We start from the raw sequence: 17,593 nt of genomic DNA, 5'->3' as shown, positions 1-17,593 counted from the left end.
AGACACCAAATGAATGTAAGTTAACTGAATAATCAAATGAATGCATGAATGAAAGATTGAATAAATGAATGAAGTAGGATACAGGGTCAAATTTCCAGTGCCACATTTCTCTAAATACTACAAAGCACCAAAGACCCAATAAATACGTTCTTTCTTCAGAAAAGAAGCAGACTTAATGCTACCAAGACTCTGCATGAAGACATGCAGACAGAGGCTACACACTTCCCTTCCAGGATAGCCCATTAGCCTTTGACCTTGAGATGCAATGAAGTTTCTACAAGTCTTAGAATGTGATAGTAGAAGGTAGGAAAAATCAACTTGTATCGCAACCTGGCAGCAATAGGTTAGGACGAGGAGACATCCCTTAAGCCAAGGACACACAAGACTTCCTGGATGAACAAAATTCCTTAGTAAAAGAATTTAGTAGGAGTCTTATTTATTAGTAAAGATATGGAGCACTCGCTCTCGTATTTGTTTGGTCCTCACACCATAAATGATAGGGTTGAGCAAGGGTGGGATAACCACATAGAGGTTGGCAACAAGAATGTGAATATAGAGAGGTATGTTGTGTCCAAATCAGTGAGTGAGGAAAGAGAAGACTGAGGGGATATAAAAGACACAGATGACCCCAATATGAGAACCACATGTGCTTAGGGCTTTTAGCCGTGCATCTTGTGATGGCAAGCGGAAGACAGCATGGAGAATGTAAACATAGGAGATGCCAATAAGGACTAGAATCAGAAGAAAGACAGAAACCACAAAGAGCCCATAGATAGCATTGATACGGATGTTTCCACAGGACAATTTTGCAATTCCCATATGCTCACAGTAGGAATGAGATAGTATATAAGCCTGACAGAAGGGTAGGCGGTAGATCAGATAGATCATGGGAAGTGTAAGTAGGACTGGACGAACTATAACGCATGTGCTGATGCCCATCAGTACCTGGGATGTCAAGATGCTCGTGTAGTGGAGTGGAGCACAGATCGCCACATAACGGTCAAAGGCCATGGCCAATAACACCAAAGCTTCCATGCCAGTAAAGGCATGGATCAAAAACATCTGGGCCACACAAGCTCCAAAGTTAATCTCATGAGCATCAAACCAGAAGATACCCAGCATGCGGGGCACAGTGGTTGTAGAAAGGGCCAGATCAATTGTTGAAAGGATGGCTAGAAAGTAGAACATGGGTTCCCGGAGGGTCTGTTCTGTCTTGATGACGAGCAGAATTGTGGCATTGCCCAGTAAAGCCACAAGGTAAGCAGAGCATAAAGGAAGGGAGATCCAGACATGGACCTCTTCGAGACCTGGGATTCCAATGAGGAAAAATGTGGCCGGGTGAAAAATGCTGCTGTTGGAATAAAACATCCCTCCAAATGACAGAGTAGGAGAATTTGTCATTCCTAGAGAGAGAAAAAAACTTTGAATAAGAAGTGGTTCTGAAAATGGTAAACTTATTGCTTCAATATATAATGAAGTTGAAAACTTTCTAATTTGGAAGGGCATATTAATGTAAGTTTTTATTCTAAATGGAGCCATACTCATTTGTTTGGACCAGTCTCAAAGAATTTAATCCTTATACAGATTTAATGTTAATTTTTTTTATCATGTAACACTTATCAGCAGACCCATGGCAGAGTTATAAGACATAGAACTTGACATTAAGTATGGAATAATTTCATATGCACCATACCTTTTGTGAAGTCCCTGTCTGAAGATGGAGACAAGAAAAATCAAGGATACACATGGAAATACAGAAATAAATACAAAAAGAGACAGGCAGATAAGAAAGTAAAGTCACAGGCACAAATGGACTAGACACGTCCTTAATTAGAAAATACAGAAATTCTTTAGTGATTCAGTCATCATTTATTGACATAGAGAAAATACCAAGATCAAGCCAAACATCCTGTCCAAAAGACAGAAACAGAATATCAGAGATACACACGATCACAAACAAAAGCATGGACATTAGGGAATGCCTGTCTAGGAGCACACACAGGCTGGGTCATATATGTGCACACCTTAGAGACCCCAGAAAGAAAGATAATACTAAAACTTTTCTAGATTTTCATTGATTTCTCTATTTTCCCAAGACCATCCCATTTCTAGTGGCTCATTTTAGTATTATGATGGTAACGGTTCCTAGTGGTATTTGAAAGCTTCCTCCTTCGCTTACCACTCCACATCAGCACCTCTGAGAAAGCCTGCTAATTTTAAGACTGCTGCAAAATAGCAGGCACTAGGTTTACAACTTCCGCCCGATTAGGTCACTGGAAATGTGAGTAGAGGACAACCTAGCAGGTTTCACATGGTTACGGACCTGGGGAAGGCAATTCTGACCAGCACAAAACTCTCTGTATAACAAAATCTAATTGGAGAGTGAATTCCTTTCTGTAATTGTCTAAAGGAGAGAGAGAAGAGTGCCTCTGCAATGCCTTCAAAATGATGAACGAGAAATCAGACCCCATAAACTCAAATGTTGAAATAAAGGGACTTTCCTGGGTCTCCAACTTCAAGCAGAGTGGTTCAAAATCAGGATACAGACTCTGGTTTTTATCCTTTATATGGCTCCATATTTCTGTGGGAACTATATCAAGGTAAAAACATAACATAAATGGTATATCTAGCCTCAGATTAGATGAGAAAAAGAGAGAGAGAGAGAGAGAAGAGCTGTATTTTGCAATGCCTCCCTTATTTGTGTTTTTTAAGAACTGAACCATCCAGGTAACGGTCATTGCTCAGTTGCAGGATGTTGGCCAAGAACAAGCCTTCTAGACACCCTGATGCATACCTTAGGTTCATCTCTGGAAATAAACTCTCAGTAATAAGCCACTGCTCACCTCACACTTTCATCATGCTTCCAAAGGCCATGTCTTTCCTTATAACCCAAACCAAAAGCAGAAATTGTACTTTATCAACCAACTGCACAATCATTTTCTAGAAAGATTTTAAATGCCTTGGATCTTCTAGATATTTTCAAGGATACCCAATCTGCATTTAAAAATTACAAGTGTTTCCCCCCTGTTAGATTCAGAAATTGGACTACATGATGCATGTTGCTTCTGGTCCAGCAGTTCTCAGCCACCTTTGATCATCTGTCTTTCATTTGACTGCAGTACATCTCTAAATGAAAAGAAAATTTGCCTGCGATGCTTCTTCCTTCTTCCACAAGAATAGAGACATGAGGGAAAAATCAGGCAGCAAAGCTCTATATCCCTATTTTTATATGACAAGCTTCAAGTGTTTATGACATGAGAACAATTGAGTTAATTCAGTTTGCTACTATAATGGTGTCCTGGGATTGAATCCTCTGAGATTGCTGACAAAGCTCATAAACTATGGTTTAGAAAAACAAAAGGCCAAGAAAAAGTGATGTGGATAGGGATTTATATGGAGGAAATTACAAATGTGGGGCAAAACCACACAGATGTTATCATCTATATATGGCATAAGGATACCTGCATTTCATCTCTCTCAACAAATATTTTGTAGCCAAATTTTATGGGTTGTTGTTTCTAGATAAAATAATATTTAATACATATTCTGAGTTTCAACACAATAACCTGGCATAGGAGACTCAATTTTCAGGCTTAACTCTCACTGTCCCCCTTCACCGACCATGTGTTCTAGGTTCATTGAATACTTAGCTGCAGGGATTCAGATCTGTGAGCCTTTGGTCTCACCATCCTTTGTCCATGATTGTTCCTCTCACTCTTCTCCCCTACAATTTTCCCTATATATATCACAGAGGCCGTAGAGATAAGTGGTAAAAATATCCAATTCTGGAAGTGGTCTGAATCAGTTCTCATACTGGACATCTCAAGGACTAGCTAGGGCACCTTGGGGATTTGATAATCATCTCTATGTCTCACTTTCCTCAAGTGGAAAATTAGGGATATGATAGTACCAACAGCATACGGTTTTCTGAAGAATAAATTAAACAGTGAATATCAGGCACTTAGTACAAAACGTGGCACCTTTTAATTGGTTACATAAAATGGAATTTAGCTCACAACACCACTTTTATACACTTTGTATCTGTATAACCCAGACTGAGAAATTTTTCATACCACTAAGTGTATACAGACTTTGGTCTGAAAGTTCTCATTTATCTTAAACATTTTTCCCTCATTTTTAAGTCAAATGTATACATATTTCTCATTGTCACTAAAATGAAATTATTTTGAGTTGAAGAATTATACCTCTTTACTACACAGGAGAGCAGACATCTTAGACAGTACTTAAGAAAAAAACATGATCAGGCTGAAGAATTAAAGAACAGACTACAAAGCATGAGGTTAAATCCTTCTTTTGACTCTTATCTTTCGAGTTGTATCACACAAAACTTAAAATTGAATCTCTGTAAATTTTACATTTCATAGATATACATACATTTGCATATGGCATTTTCTTGGTTGGTGTTCATGCAACTGATGAGTTCAGTCAGAGTTAATTTTAAGAAACATTAGGAAAGCTCAGACCCTTTTTCTGCTGGTTGTGAATGAAGAAGGATCTTCCTGAGTTTCTGCTGATAGAAGTCTCAAGGCCGTGACAACAGCGAAACGTAGGATCAAGAGGCGTCTCAGAACATCAGCTCTGAAATACTGAAAGAAACTTATTCTTTGGTGACAAAAAAGCTGACCAACTTCCTGGTGACAAGGATTTTAGACCAATGTTTCCACTTTGTTTTAAAGTGAGACAAAATTTCCTTTAATGTTTAAGCAAGCTAAGCAAGATCAGGTGGATTCTTCGGGGGGTTTTTTGCATTTAATTTAAAATGTCCTGAAGATACATACTTAATCCCTTTTTTTCCTGTGAAACCTTCCTACCGGAGGCCTTTAGCCTATTGTTCCATTAAGGACTGTATTTATTTAATGTGTTATTAAGTGTAAGTATTAAAAGATATACACAGAGTTCGTTCAAACTGCTTTTTACATTTTAACCTCTTTAATCTTCAAAATAGTCCTATGACATAGATAATATGCTTATTTCCATTTTACAGATGGAAAACTTGGGCTATAGAAAAATGTAGCTAATTTCCAAAGGTTTTACTTCTAGAACGCAACCAAGATAGAATTTGAACCCCAATGTCTGATTTCTAAACATGCGCTATTAAGAATACATGATACTGCCTCCTTTTTCTGTTTTTGGAACTTGAGCCTATTTTATGTTTCCACAAGCCTGCTGAGGGTTCCAGAAGCCTGCTGTAAGGTCTTCACTTGCAATACATGCTCACGTAACTACATGCACATCGGAAAATACACAGGGTGGAGTTGGCACTGCTTCTTCTAAATGCCTACTAAGGCACCTCAAACCTGCCCTTCACTTTAGTGAGTGAGTTTCTCTCACCATAGAAATGATTCTGGTTTCCAATGTTCAGAGATAGCCGGGTTGCTGATGGATGCTGATATCCGTAGAATCTATTAGTCTGTATGATTCTGCTTGACTCTGCAGTCCTACCCAGGATAGATAATTATATCTCTTTATCATGTTCCCGTGTTTTGGGTGCAGAAGACAATCCCAGGCTTATCCTGATACTACCTGAAATCAAGCCAAGTTGTTCTATACTGTAACCACTTACTCCTATTTAGAAGAGAAACCCCAGGACTTGTTGCAAAGCGTTAGGGGAAAACGAGTGGAAATTACTTCTACAGAAGAAATAAAAATTGTCCCAGATGAATAAACTGATGGAATGTCCTAGTTAAGTGGCTCATTGTTTTATCAGCAACACCAAACCTTTTGATTCTTCCTCCCTATGTCAAATGCTGGACCTGAAATAACTATGCCCCTGCTTCAGAAAAGGAATTTCAGAAGACCTCTACACTTTGTCCAAGAAGCTGTTTGACAATTTATGAATATCACACAACAACATATATGCCACGTCCTTTTCATTAAATGAATTATGAAGAAACACTCTTTTATCCTAGTGACTATAATTATGGCCATTTTTTGTTGTAGTTTGTTTTGTTTTGTTTTCTTGTTTTACTTTCTAACAATGCTAAAGCGAAAGAGCTGACTCAACTAACTTGAAGGAAAAATAATAATTTTAAATAAAACCGCTGAAATGACAAGAGACTGGGTGTCTTAAACACAGCTCTGTTGTCTTATGAGATGAATTTATGTGGGAGAGAAATAATTAGGCAGTGAAGATTCTTGTTACTTTCATTCTTGTTAACTCAGTAATGTGGAATGGTCTCATTACCAGGCTTATGTTGATTATTTTAATTTATCTTTAAGATACTTAGACCTCATTTTTCTTACAAAATTCAATCTAGTATTATGTTGTTTAGCTTGAACCTAAGATATATAGTGGAGTGCTGTTTTTAAAGTTAAATTACTTACAGATAAACATTTTAAAACAAATAAAAGATTTAGGCTTCAAGTATAGACAAGATGGCATAGGCAATTTTTTTGGCATGGGAGACAACCAAAGGAGAACTCTGCAAGGTGGTAAGATGAAGTAGAGTTGGTTTGGGACTCTAAGACTGGAGGCACAGCACACTTGTAGGGCGTGTTGTGTCCCTACACACAAATAACAGTCAGGATCACATTAAATTTGTGTATCAATTTGGTGAGTATTATAATCTTAACATTATTAAGCCTTCATATCCATGAACATGGGATGTTTTCCCATTTATTTAAATCCTTTCACATTTCTTTCAATAATTTGTAATTTTCAATGTGAAATTTTTTAATTTATCTAAACTTATTCCTAAGTATTTTACTGTTTTATTCTGCTAAAAATGGAATTGTTTTCTTAAATATTATTTTCAGACATTTCACTGATAGTGTATAGAAATACAATTTATTTTCATGTATTGATCTTATATCTTGCAATATGAAGTTACTAATTCTAATGGTTTTATTGTGGACTTTGTACAAAATTATGTCATATGCTAACTGAAATAATTATAATTATTCCTTTCTAATATGAATGCTTTTCATTTTATATTCTTACTTCTATGCTCTGTCTACAATGTTGAGCAGAAGTAGAAAGAGCACACATACTTGTTCCTAATCTTAGGGAAAACATTCAATCTTCAACCATCAAATGTGATGTTAGTTTTTGTAGATGGTGTTTATCAGGTTGAACAAGTCTCCTTTTAATTTTAGTTTCTGAACTTTTATTATAAAAAGGTATTGGTTTTTGTCAAAATCTTTCTCTGTATCTGTGAAGATGACCACATCTATTAATCGTTTATTTTACTAATGTACTATAATACATTGATTAATTTTTAACATGTTAAATCAATGTTGAATTTCTGAGATAAATTCCACTTAATTATGTTGTAAAACTTCTTTATATGTTGCTGGATTAAGTTTACTGACCTTCTGTTGAGTATTTTTGTGTCTGTATTTATAAGAGGCATTGTTGTGTAGTTTTATTCCTTGTAATATCTTTGTCTGGTTTAGATATCAGGGTAATAACAGCCTCATAGAATGAATTGGGAAGCATTCCTTACTCCTATGATTTGGAAGAGTTCATGCAGCATAGTGAGATAGTAATTCCCTTTTAAACGTATAGTAGAATTCACCAGTGAAGATATCTAGACCTAGGATTTTCAGTGTGGCAAATATTCAATTACTAATTCAATTCTTTTACATTTTAAATATCTATTCAGATTTTAATTTTATTCTTTTTTCATTTATTTGTTTATTTTTGGATGTACATCATAATACGTTTCAAATTCTGTGTAGATTATATCATGTTCACCACCCAAAAACTAATTATAGTCCATCCCCTCACATGTGAGCTTAATCACCCCTTTTACCCTCCCTCCTACCCCCCTCCCCTATGGTAACCACCAGTCTAATCTCCAATGCTATGTGTTTTTTTGTCCTTGTTTTTATCTTTTACTTATGAGTGAGATCATATGTATTTGACTTTCTCCTTCTGACTTATTTCATTCAGCATAATACCCTCAAGGTCCATCCATGTTGTCACAAATGGCTGGATTTCATCATTTCTTATGGCTGAATAGTAGTTCGTCATGTAAATATACCACATCTTCTTTATCCATTCATCCCTTGATGGGCACCTAGGCTGCTTCCAAGTCTTCGCTATTGTGTGTAATACTGCAATGAACATAGGGGTGCATGTATCTTTATGCCTTTGTGTTTTGAAGCTCTTTGGATAAATACCCAGCAGTGGGATAGTTGGATCATATGGTCGATCTATCCTTAATTTTATGAGGATACTCCATACTGATTTCCATAGTAGTTGCACCAGTTTGCACTGCCACCAGCAGTGAACAAGGGTTCCCTTCTCTCCACATCCTCTCCAACACTTGTTGTTTCCTGTCTTGTTAATTATAGCCATTCTGACCAAAGTGAGGTGGCACCTCGTTGTAGTTTTGATTTGCATTTCCCACAGCAAATGCAATTCTCAATGGAGAAAAACTGAAAGCTATCCCTCTAAGAACAGGAACCAGACAAGGATGCCCACGGTCACCATTCTTATTTAACATATATTGGAAGTCCTAACCAGATCAATCAGGCAAGAAAAAGAAATAAAAGGGATCCACATTGGAAAAGAAGTAGTGAAACTGTTACTCTTTACAGATGACATGATTTTATATCTAGAAAACCCTAAAGATTCCACTAAAAAACTTTTAGAAACAATAAAGGAATACAGTCAAGTCGCAGGATATAAAATCAATGTGCAAAAATCAATTGCGTTTCTATACACTAACAACGAAGTAACAGAAAGAGAAATTAAGAATACAATCCCATTTACAATTGCAACAAAAAGAATAAAATACCTAGGAATAAACTTAACCAAAGAGGTGAAAGATCTGTACACCGAAAACTATAAAACATTGTTGAAAGAAATCAAAGAAGACACAAAGAAATGGAAAGATATTCCATGCTCTTGGATTGGAAGAATTAACATCGTTAAAATGCCCATACTTCCTAAAGCAATCTATAGATTCAACACAATCACTATCAAAGTCCCAACAACATTTTTCACAGAAATATAACAGAGAATCCTTAAGTTTACATGGAATAACAAAAGACCCCGAATAGCCAAAGGATTCCTGAGAAAAAAGAACAAAGCTGGAGGTATCACACTCCCTGATTTCAGAATATACTACAAACCCGTAGTAACCAAAAGAGCATGGTACTGGCACAAAAACAGACACAGATCAATGGGACAGAATCGAGAGCCCAGAAGTAAACCCACACATTTACGGACAGCTAATATTCGACAAGGGAGCCAAGAGCATACAATGGAGAAAAGAGAGTGTCTTCGATAAATGGTGTTGGAAAACTGGACAGCCACATGCAGAAGAATGAAAGTAGACCATTCCCTTACACCATGCACAAAAATCAACTCAAAATGGATTAAAGACTTGAATGTAAGACCTGAAACCATGAAACTTCTAGAAGAAAACATAAGCAGTACGCTCTTTGACATCAGTCTCAGCAGCATATTTTTCAAGTCCCATGTCTGACCGGGCAAAGGAAACAAAAGAAAAAATGAACCAATGGGACTACATCAAACTAAAAATCTTCTGCCAGCAAAGGAAACCATCAACAAAACAAAAAGACTAACAATTGGGAGAAGATATTTGCAAACCATATATCAGATAAGGGGTTAATATCCAAAATATACAAAGAACTCAGACAGCTCAACAACAACAAAAAACAATAATCCAATTAGAAAATGGGCAAAAGATCTGAACAGAGATTTCTCCAAATAACATATACGGGTGGCCAACAGGCATATGAAAAGACGCTCAACATCATTAGCTCTCAGGGAAATGCAAATCAAAACTATTTTTATTCTTGAGTTATCTATAAAGATACTTTGAAATAAACAAAAATTGGCAGGTTTAATTGCCAGCTGACCTATACAACAAGAAATGCTAAATGTTTACTGCCAGCCAAAGGAAAATGACAGAACTTTTAAATGGGTCTAAATGAAGAAATGAAGATCATTGGAAATGTTGAATATTTATATTATCTATTTCAAAAGGAATGAGGTTTGTGCACAAAAATTTTTGTTATATTGTTTTGATTGATTGTAAAAACAAAATAAATATTTACATGGACAAAATAGTATATTCACTCAAAGATATTATTATACTTCCATTAAAATAAAAATGCATTAGGAATCTACACATAAAGTACATACTGTTCATTTATAAATATACACAAAATATGTAAAACAATATACTGTATAATATCATTTAAAAAGTCAATCATACAGAAAGGCATGTTTTGAAACATCATCACAATGTCAAAATGTTTCTGGGTCATTCCAATATAAACATTATTTCCTCTCATTTTAACTTAAGGAATTTACAATGTTTAAATAATGACCATACAACAATTGAACAATGCAAACTGACATAAATAATTTATTTTAAAAAATCGCTTGATTCAGACCTATTGTCAAATGGGATATGCTAAAAAATTTGGTTTCCTATGCTTTTAAAAAATGCAGTCTCTTTCATTAAGGTGGGAGTCTATGTACTATTGTCATTCCCCCCAAAAAGCTCTAGATATATTAAAATTAATATTAAAAATAAGTGATTGATTTACATAACTTCAAAATCTATAGGAACAATTATTAAAGAACAAGAATAAGCAGTCTAGCATATACCTGCAAACACAAGTGGTAGTTATATTTCAAAGGAGGAATATTAATGTTCCTCTATTTCATGAAGTTCTTAAGCCAGAAGCAAGAAGGAATAAAGGGCAAATTCCTAAAGAAGTAGGTGGAGTTACACAGTAGTGTCTCGATTACACAAAATTCATACTTTAATTGGGTAGCCTCTTTTCAGATCTGAAGTACTCATTCCTCTAATACTAGGAATGCGCCTGAGAGTCCATGGCAAAGTCTCTTTTTAGTTCTCCTCTTGCTTAACGAGACCTTCCTAGCCAAAGATCAAATCCACCTACCAAGAGAGCCCCCGTTATGACTGGTTGATGAAGCAGGATACAAGCTCACTCAATTCACACTAATTCAGGACAACTGTGAAGGGCCTCTCCAGCTCAGAGATCCTTGTGTAAACATCTGGCTGATGTTTCTTGGCATTTCATCACTTCTTTGTTCATTTACCTCGCCCAACTTTAAGAGAAAATCTGTATTAGTTTTCTAAGGCTTCTGTAATGCAGCCCCAGAAATTTAGCGCCTTAAATCAACTCAAATTTAATATCTTACATTTCTGTTTGTTAGAAAGCTGATGCATTTCTCACTGGGCTAAAATCAAAGTGTAAGCAGGTTGGCATTCCTTTCTGGAGACACTAAAGGATAATGTTTTATTTCTTTTTACAGCTTTTACAGGCTGCCCATATGCCTTAACGCATGTCTCTCTTCTCCATTTTCAAAGCCAGCAGTGAAAGGTTGAGCCCTCCTCATGTGGTATTACTCTGACTTTACTTTTGTTATCACATCTCCGTCTCTGATTCTAATTCTTCTGCTTGTTTTGTCTCCTTTTAAGGACTCTAGTGATTACCTTGGGCTCACCTGGATAGTCCTGGATACTCTCCCTATCTTAAAGCCAGCTGATAAATAACCTTAATTCCATCTGCAAACTGAATTTCTCTTTGCCATGAAACTTAACATACTCAGAAATTCTGCAGATTAGGAAATGAATATCTTTAATGGGTTATTGTTCTACCCACCACAACACTGGATTAAGCTTCCTACAGGCAAATCTTCATCTCAGAATGTGCTTTTTAATAAACGCAACCTGCAAGGGCTGCTTAATCAGGGTCTTTGAAGAGGCCAGCAAGAAATCACAATTGCAAAGAGAAACTCACAGTTAATAGTCCCCAGATGTTCAAAGATTATTTATAAGACTAAAAAAAAGAGCTAATACTATAGTAAGAAACTAGAATTTTCTAAGATATAGAATTAAAAATTATTCGGTTCTGGATTTTAAAATACATGTGGTCAACAGCCTTAAAGAGGTGAGAGAGAGAGAGATTGAGAGAAAAAGAATTACAATCATAAAGAAGGCATAGGTTTTATGAGAAGTATTAACATAGAAAATTTAAATATTGAAAAATAATTGTACTGAGGAACTTAAGAGTGGAATGGAAACCACTGAAAACAAAAATTGTGAGTGCTAGGGGATGGCCCGGTGGCGCAGCAGTTACGTTCACACGTTCTACTTCAGGAGCCCGGGGTTTGCTGGTTCAGATCCCCGGTGGGGACACGGCACCACTTGGCACGCCATGCTGTTGCAGGCATCCCACAGATAAAGCAGAGGAAGATGGGCATGGATGTTAGCTCAGGGCCAGTCTTCCTCAGCAAAAAGAGGAGGATTGGCAGCAGTTAACTCAGGGCTAATTTTCCTAAAAAAAAAAAAATTGTGAGTACTAAAAATTGGTGCATGCATTTTCAGGACCACAGTAAAATAGATAAAGTGATGGAAGGAGGGAAAGAAAGTTAAAATACCTGGTAGTAAGATAACGAGTTCCAATTTTATTTTAAAGTATTTACAGAAGAATATGGAAAGAAAGTTGGGAAGAAAATACTTAAAGAAATAAAATTTTAAAAGCTCCTAAAATCATTAGATATATAGTCTTAGAACGTAAGAACCGATTGAATACTGAATCTGATTTTTTATAAAAAATTAAATATCTAGACTCAATATAATGAAATTTAAAACATCAAAATTAAGATGACTTCCAAAGTACAAGAAAAAAATCTTTTTAAAAGAAGAAAATGATTAACATCATCTTTCATTAACAACACTAGCTGCCAGAAAAAAAAAGTTGAACAATTAATTCAAAAAGCTGATGGAATAAAACTTTGTTCCATAATTCTACAAATTTTTGATCTGTTATTCAAATATGAGGGCAAATGAGGACATATTTACATATAAAAATATAATTAATTATTACCAGAGCAGGTGGAATTGTCACTGGCATCAGGGGTGTACTAGGGAATAATAGATATATTCTCCACAAAGACTGTGAATCCGAGAGCAAGGAGATATTCATGAAGATTTGTTGCAGAAATAAAGCATTAAAATATATATGAATAATTAAAAAAGGTCATATAAAAAGTTTTTTTCAACCTGGAAACACAATTCCAGATAATTCCAACATGAGAGAGAGAGAGAGATGCACTGTACAAGTAAAACAGAAAAGGAAAAAAAAACCTAAAAGTTTTATTTTGCTCAGAGTAGGGTAGTTACAAATTAATTTAATTAGAAAACTAATACTTAACTAATTACGGTCAGGAAGCAAAATTTAATTAGGAAAACATGAAGTGAAAAAAAAGAAACATGTTGGAATATTTGAAATTGTTTTAAAAAGTGATCAAAACCAAAGATCAAGAAAGCAGAAATATGTTCTAACTAGTTGCAGTCTTGCTACCCAATAATTCTACCTCAAAATATAAAACCTAGATAAATTATTTACAAAAGTACAAAGAAATAAATTCAAGAATGTGCAGCATATTTTCTAATTAAAATACATATATATGTATCTATTAATATATGAATACTTAAAATAAAACACAAATTATTTTAATCTGTATAAAAAAAATGATCTAACTAAAATACTGTGCCTGGTTGTAAAACTAAAAAATTTGTGGAGGGAGGGTGAAAAGTGTAAAGGGGCACAAATGAATGGTGGTGGATAAAAACTAGACTATTGGTGGTGAACATGAAGCAATTTGTACAGAAACTGATATATAATAATCTATGCCTGAAATTTACACATTGTTATAAGCCAATAAAATATCAATTTTTTAAAAAACTTTTGTACTGTGATGTTAGAAAAACACATGATATATTTTGCCTCTGGAAAAATGGCAAGAAATTGTGCAGGGCAGTGTTAAAGGTGATTTCAACTTTAATTCTGTAAATATCTTATTGAGTATTACTTTGAGATGAGCATTAATATTGAAAGTCATTAATTTGTTAGTTATAGAAACCAAGATAGTTGTTATATTGCTACTTTAGTGTCTTTTTTAAAAAGTATGATAAAGATAAAATAAATATTGCTTTTTAAAAATCTAAGCCAATGTGGCAAGTTTGATGATGCAAAAGGTTATTGCTTGGTCTTTGGGAAATCTTATTATTGAATTAATTGAAAGCCCTCAGTCTCAAAAACAAGTAGGTATTCATTGGTTGGGTTGACAGCTTGTACATTAAAATGACTGGGGGAACTAGAGATAGATCCATGTGTCTAGGATGAGAGGGCTTAGATTTGAGGATGGAGTGTTTTAGGGTCTGATGTAGACTGAGAGAACAAAACTGAATAAAATGATAGGAAAAGTCCAGAAGGCGTCACGCAGATGGAGAGAAATCCTAAATGTAATTTGATTTCAAGATGCACTTTATGTTTATGCTATGGGCCTGAATGCAGAGAGAGGCAATCAGTGATGGTATTGTTGGTATTAGTGAGAAATTGTTTTGAAGATACATATTTGTTTTGGCTATCATTCCACTGAGTCTTACAGATTTGGCAGATCATTCTAGTTCAAGCTACAGAATTAGCAATGATTTTTTTGAACTCATGAACTTGGCTTTTTTTTTAAGAGCACAACAGGATGCAAGTTTCACAGGCCAGACATTTGTGTTAGTTTGGTTCATTGATTCATCCCTAGCTATTCCACTGAATTGAGAAATACAATAGACACATAATTAATGTAAGTTAAGTGAATAATCAAACGGATGCATGAATGAAAGATTGAATGAATGAAGTAGGATAGAGGGTCAAACTTCCAGTGCCACACTTCTCTAATTGCTGCAGAGCACCAAAGACCAATATTATGAGTTCTTTCCTCAGAAAAGAAGCAAACGTAAGCCCTCAAGGACTCTGCATGAAGACTTGCAGACAGAGGCCACACAGTTCCCTTCCAGGATAGCCCCTTAGCCTTTTGTGTGTGTGTGTGAGGAAGATTGGTCCTGGGCTAACATCTGTGCCAAGGTTCCTCCATTTTGTATGTGGGATGCTGCCACAGTACAGCTTGATGAAGTCCACACACAGGAACAAAACCTGCAAACCCTGGGCCACTGAAGCAGAGAACACAAATTAACCGCTACGCCACCCAGCTGGCCTGCCTATTAGCTTTTGAACATGAGATGCAATGAAATTTCTATAAGTCTTAGAATCCATTAATAGAAGGTAGGAAAACTCAACTTGTATCGCAACCTGCAGCAATAGGTTAGGACCAAGTGATATTCATTAAGCCAAGGACACACAAGTCTTCCTAAATGGACCAAAATCCTTAGTAAAAGAATTTAGTAGGAGTCTTATTTATTAGTAAAGACATGGAGCACTCTCTCTCGTATTTGTTTTGTCCTCACACCATAAATGATAGGGTTGAGCAAAGGTGGGATAACCAAATAGAGGTTGGCAACAAGAATGTGAATATAGCGAGGTATGTTGTGTCCAAATCGGTGAGTGAGGAAAGAGAAGACTGAGGGGATATAAAAAACACAGATGACCCCAATATGAGAACCACATGTGCTTAGGGCTTTTAGCCGTGCATCTTGTGATGGGAGGTGGAAGACAGCACGAAGAATGTAAATGTAGGAGATGCCAATAAGGACTAGATTCAGGACAAAAAAAGAAATGACAAAAAGGCCATAGATAGCATTGATACGGATGTTTCCACAGGACAATTTTGCAATGCCCATGTGCTCACAGTAGGAATGAGCTATTATACGAACCTGACAAAAAGGAAGGCGGTAGATGAAGTAGATCATGGGAAGTGTAAGAAGGACTGGACGAAATAAAATGCACATGCTGATTCCCATCAGTACTCGGGATGTTAAGATGGTTGTGTAGTGGAGAGGAGCACAGATCGCCACATAACGGTCAAAGGCCATGGCCAGTAAGACCTCAGCTTCCATGCCAGTAAAAGTATGGATCAGAAACATCTGGGCCACACAAGCTCCAAAGTTAATCTCATGAGCATCAAACCAGAAGATACCCAGCATGCGGGGCACAGAGGTTGTAGAAAGGGCCAGATCAATTGTTGAAAGGATGGCCAGAAAGTAGAACATGGGTTCCCGGAGGGTCTGTTCTGTCTTGATGACGAGCAGAATTGTGGCATTGCCCAGTAAAGCCACAAGGTAAGCAGAGCAGAAGGGCAGGGAGATCCAGACATGGACCTCTTCGAGACCTGGGATTCCAATGAGGAAAAATGTGGCTGGGTGAAAACTGCTCCTGTTCTGATATTTCATCCTATCACTGGACAAGGAGGTAAAGCTGCTCCTCCTGCAGGGAGAAAAATGAGAAACAGAGAGCAAGAGAGAGAGAGATCAGAGGAAAGACATGGTATGTCAATTTCTAGCTTAGTATTTCAGCATAGAATTGATGTCATGTTTATTATATGAGTAAACCTGTTGGTGAAGGACATAGAGACATTTGACAGGCCAGGCCAAAGTCATATTCAGTGTTTTCATTCTGCCTGTTGATTGAATTCTAATTCCAAACATGAAGGTTTGCAGCAAATGCAACACAGATCTCTAGTAATTAGAAGTTGCCATTTACTTTGGAAGAGAATAGGATGTGATTCCACTCTGGGAAACTCACTCTCTGGTGAGTGACACTGGAAACAACAAGAACGCACATAGACCTAATTAATACCCTACAGAGGCAAGCAAAAACGCCTTTAAGGAATCCATAATGAAAATAAATCATAGACCAAGATGTATAGGTACTCATTCATAATCTGAAGCCTTCTGACTCCTCATTATTCACTCATACAGAGATACATGTGTAAAAACTCTGACCCAAGCCCAGTAGCCTGTCACAGACACCAAATCAGACTATACGAGACAGTCACATGTTCTCAGGCAAGTCCTGTCTCCTCGAGTTGCTTGGCTGGGAGCAGAAACAGCCATTGTTCATGATTTACAGACTACACAGAGTATCAGTTGGGAAAGGGAAAGGAGGGTGGTCTAATGCAATTTACACTCTTTTGTTTAGTATCCACAGCATATCAAGTATTCTCAGAGCACCTATTCATTTCACTTGTGTTAACTTTACCACTGCTGTGGAACCAATACTCGCTTGGTTACTCCTTCTATCAGTTCAAGACACTGGAAATCTGGGTAGAAAACTCTGCAAGCCTTGGATGATCTTGGTACCAGAAAAGGCTTTTTTTTTGTAGCTCTCTGGGATAGCAGTGTATTAATAGAGAAAGTCTACTTCTGCAGTGATCTAAAGGGGATAGAGAAAGATAAATAAGCAATGCCTTAAAAATGCTACAGAATAACTCAAACTGCTGAAAAAGTAAAGAAACTTACCCTGGGGTGTGTGATACAGCAGTTGTAGTTAAAAATAAAGCATAGAGAACCTTGCTTTCATCCTTGTCATAGCTTTACTTTCGTACAATCTTTTAATTATTTTTTTTCAAGGTAGTAACATATCAAGGTGAGAAAAAAAAAATTTATATTTTTGAGTTCAGTCCAACATAGAGAGTACAAGTGTGGCAGGATGGACTGACCCTTAATTGTGTTCTATGAAAATATAGACATCCTGGCCAATCAAGAAACCATTGCTTAGTAGAAAGATGATGGTTAAGGCCAAGGCTAGTGAGTTCCTGTTGCTTATTTTGGAACAACACTGGGAGCCCACTCTTAACAATAGGTCTCCCCTAGCTCCATTC

The 17,593-nt window shown here is 36.4% G+C and overlaps 1 protein-coding gene and 1 pseudogene across 1 annotated transcript; both read right to left on the bottom strand.

Annotated features, from left to right (window-relative positions):
- Positions 1 to 432: 432 nt before the first annotated feature.
- LOC106830104 (olfactory receptor 52J3-like) lies at positions 433 to 1,368 on the bottom strand (annotated as a pseudogene).
- Positions 1,369 to 15,227: 13,859 nt separating this feature from the next.
- On the bottom strand, positions 15,228 to 16,163 carry LOC106831590 (olfactory receptor 52J3). Its single transcript, XM_014841898.3, has one exon. It carries the CDS (start codon positions 16,161 to 16,163, stop codon positions 15,228 to 15,230), a length of 936 nt encoding a protein of 311 aa, XP_014697384.3.
- Between the last annotated feature and the right edge of the window lie 1,430 nt (positions 16,164 to 17,593).

This window comes from Equus asinus, chromosome 20 (genome assembly GCF_041296235.1).
Source record: "Equus asinus isolate D_3611 breed Donkey chromosome 20, EquAss-T2T_v2, whole genome shotgun sequence".
NCBI classification, from domain to species: domain Eukaryota; kingdom Metazoa; phylum Chordata; class Mammalia; order Perissodactyla; family Equidae; genus Equus; species Equus asinus.
This window is presented reverse-complemented; position numbering and strand designations above follow the sequence as displayed.

What these genes read in the sequence shown, in the direction of transcription:
- LOC106831590 (XM_014841898.3), bottom strand. Translation starts at nt 16,163, where the DNA reads ATGAAATATCAGAACAGGAGCAGTTTTCACCCAGCCACATTTTTCCTC.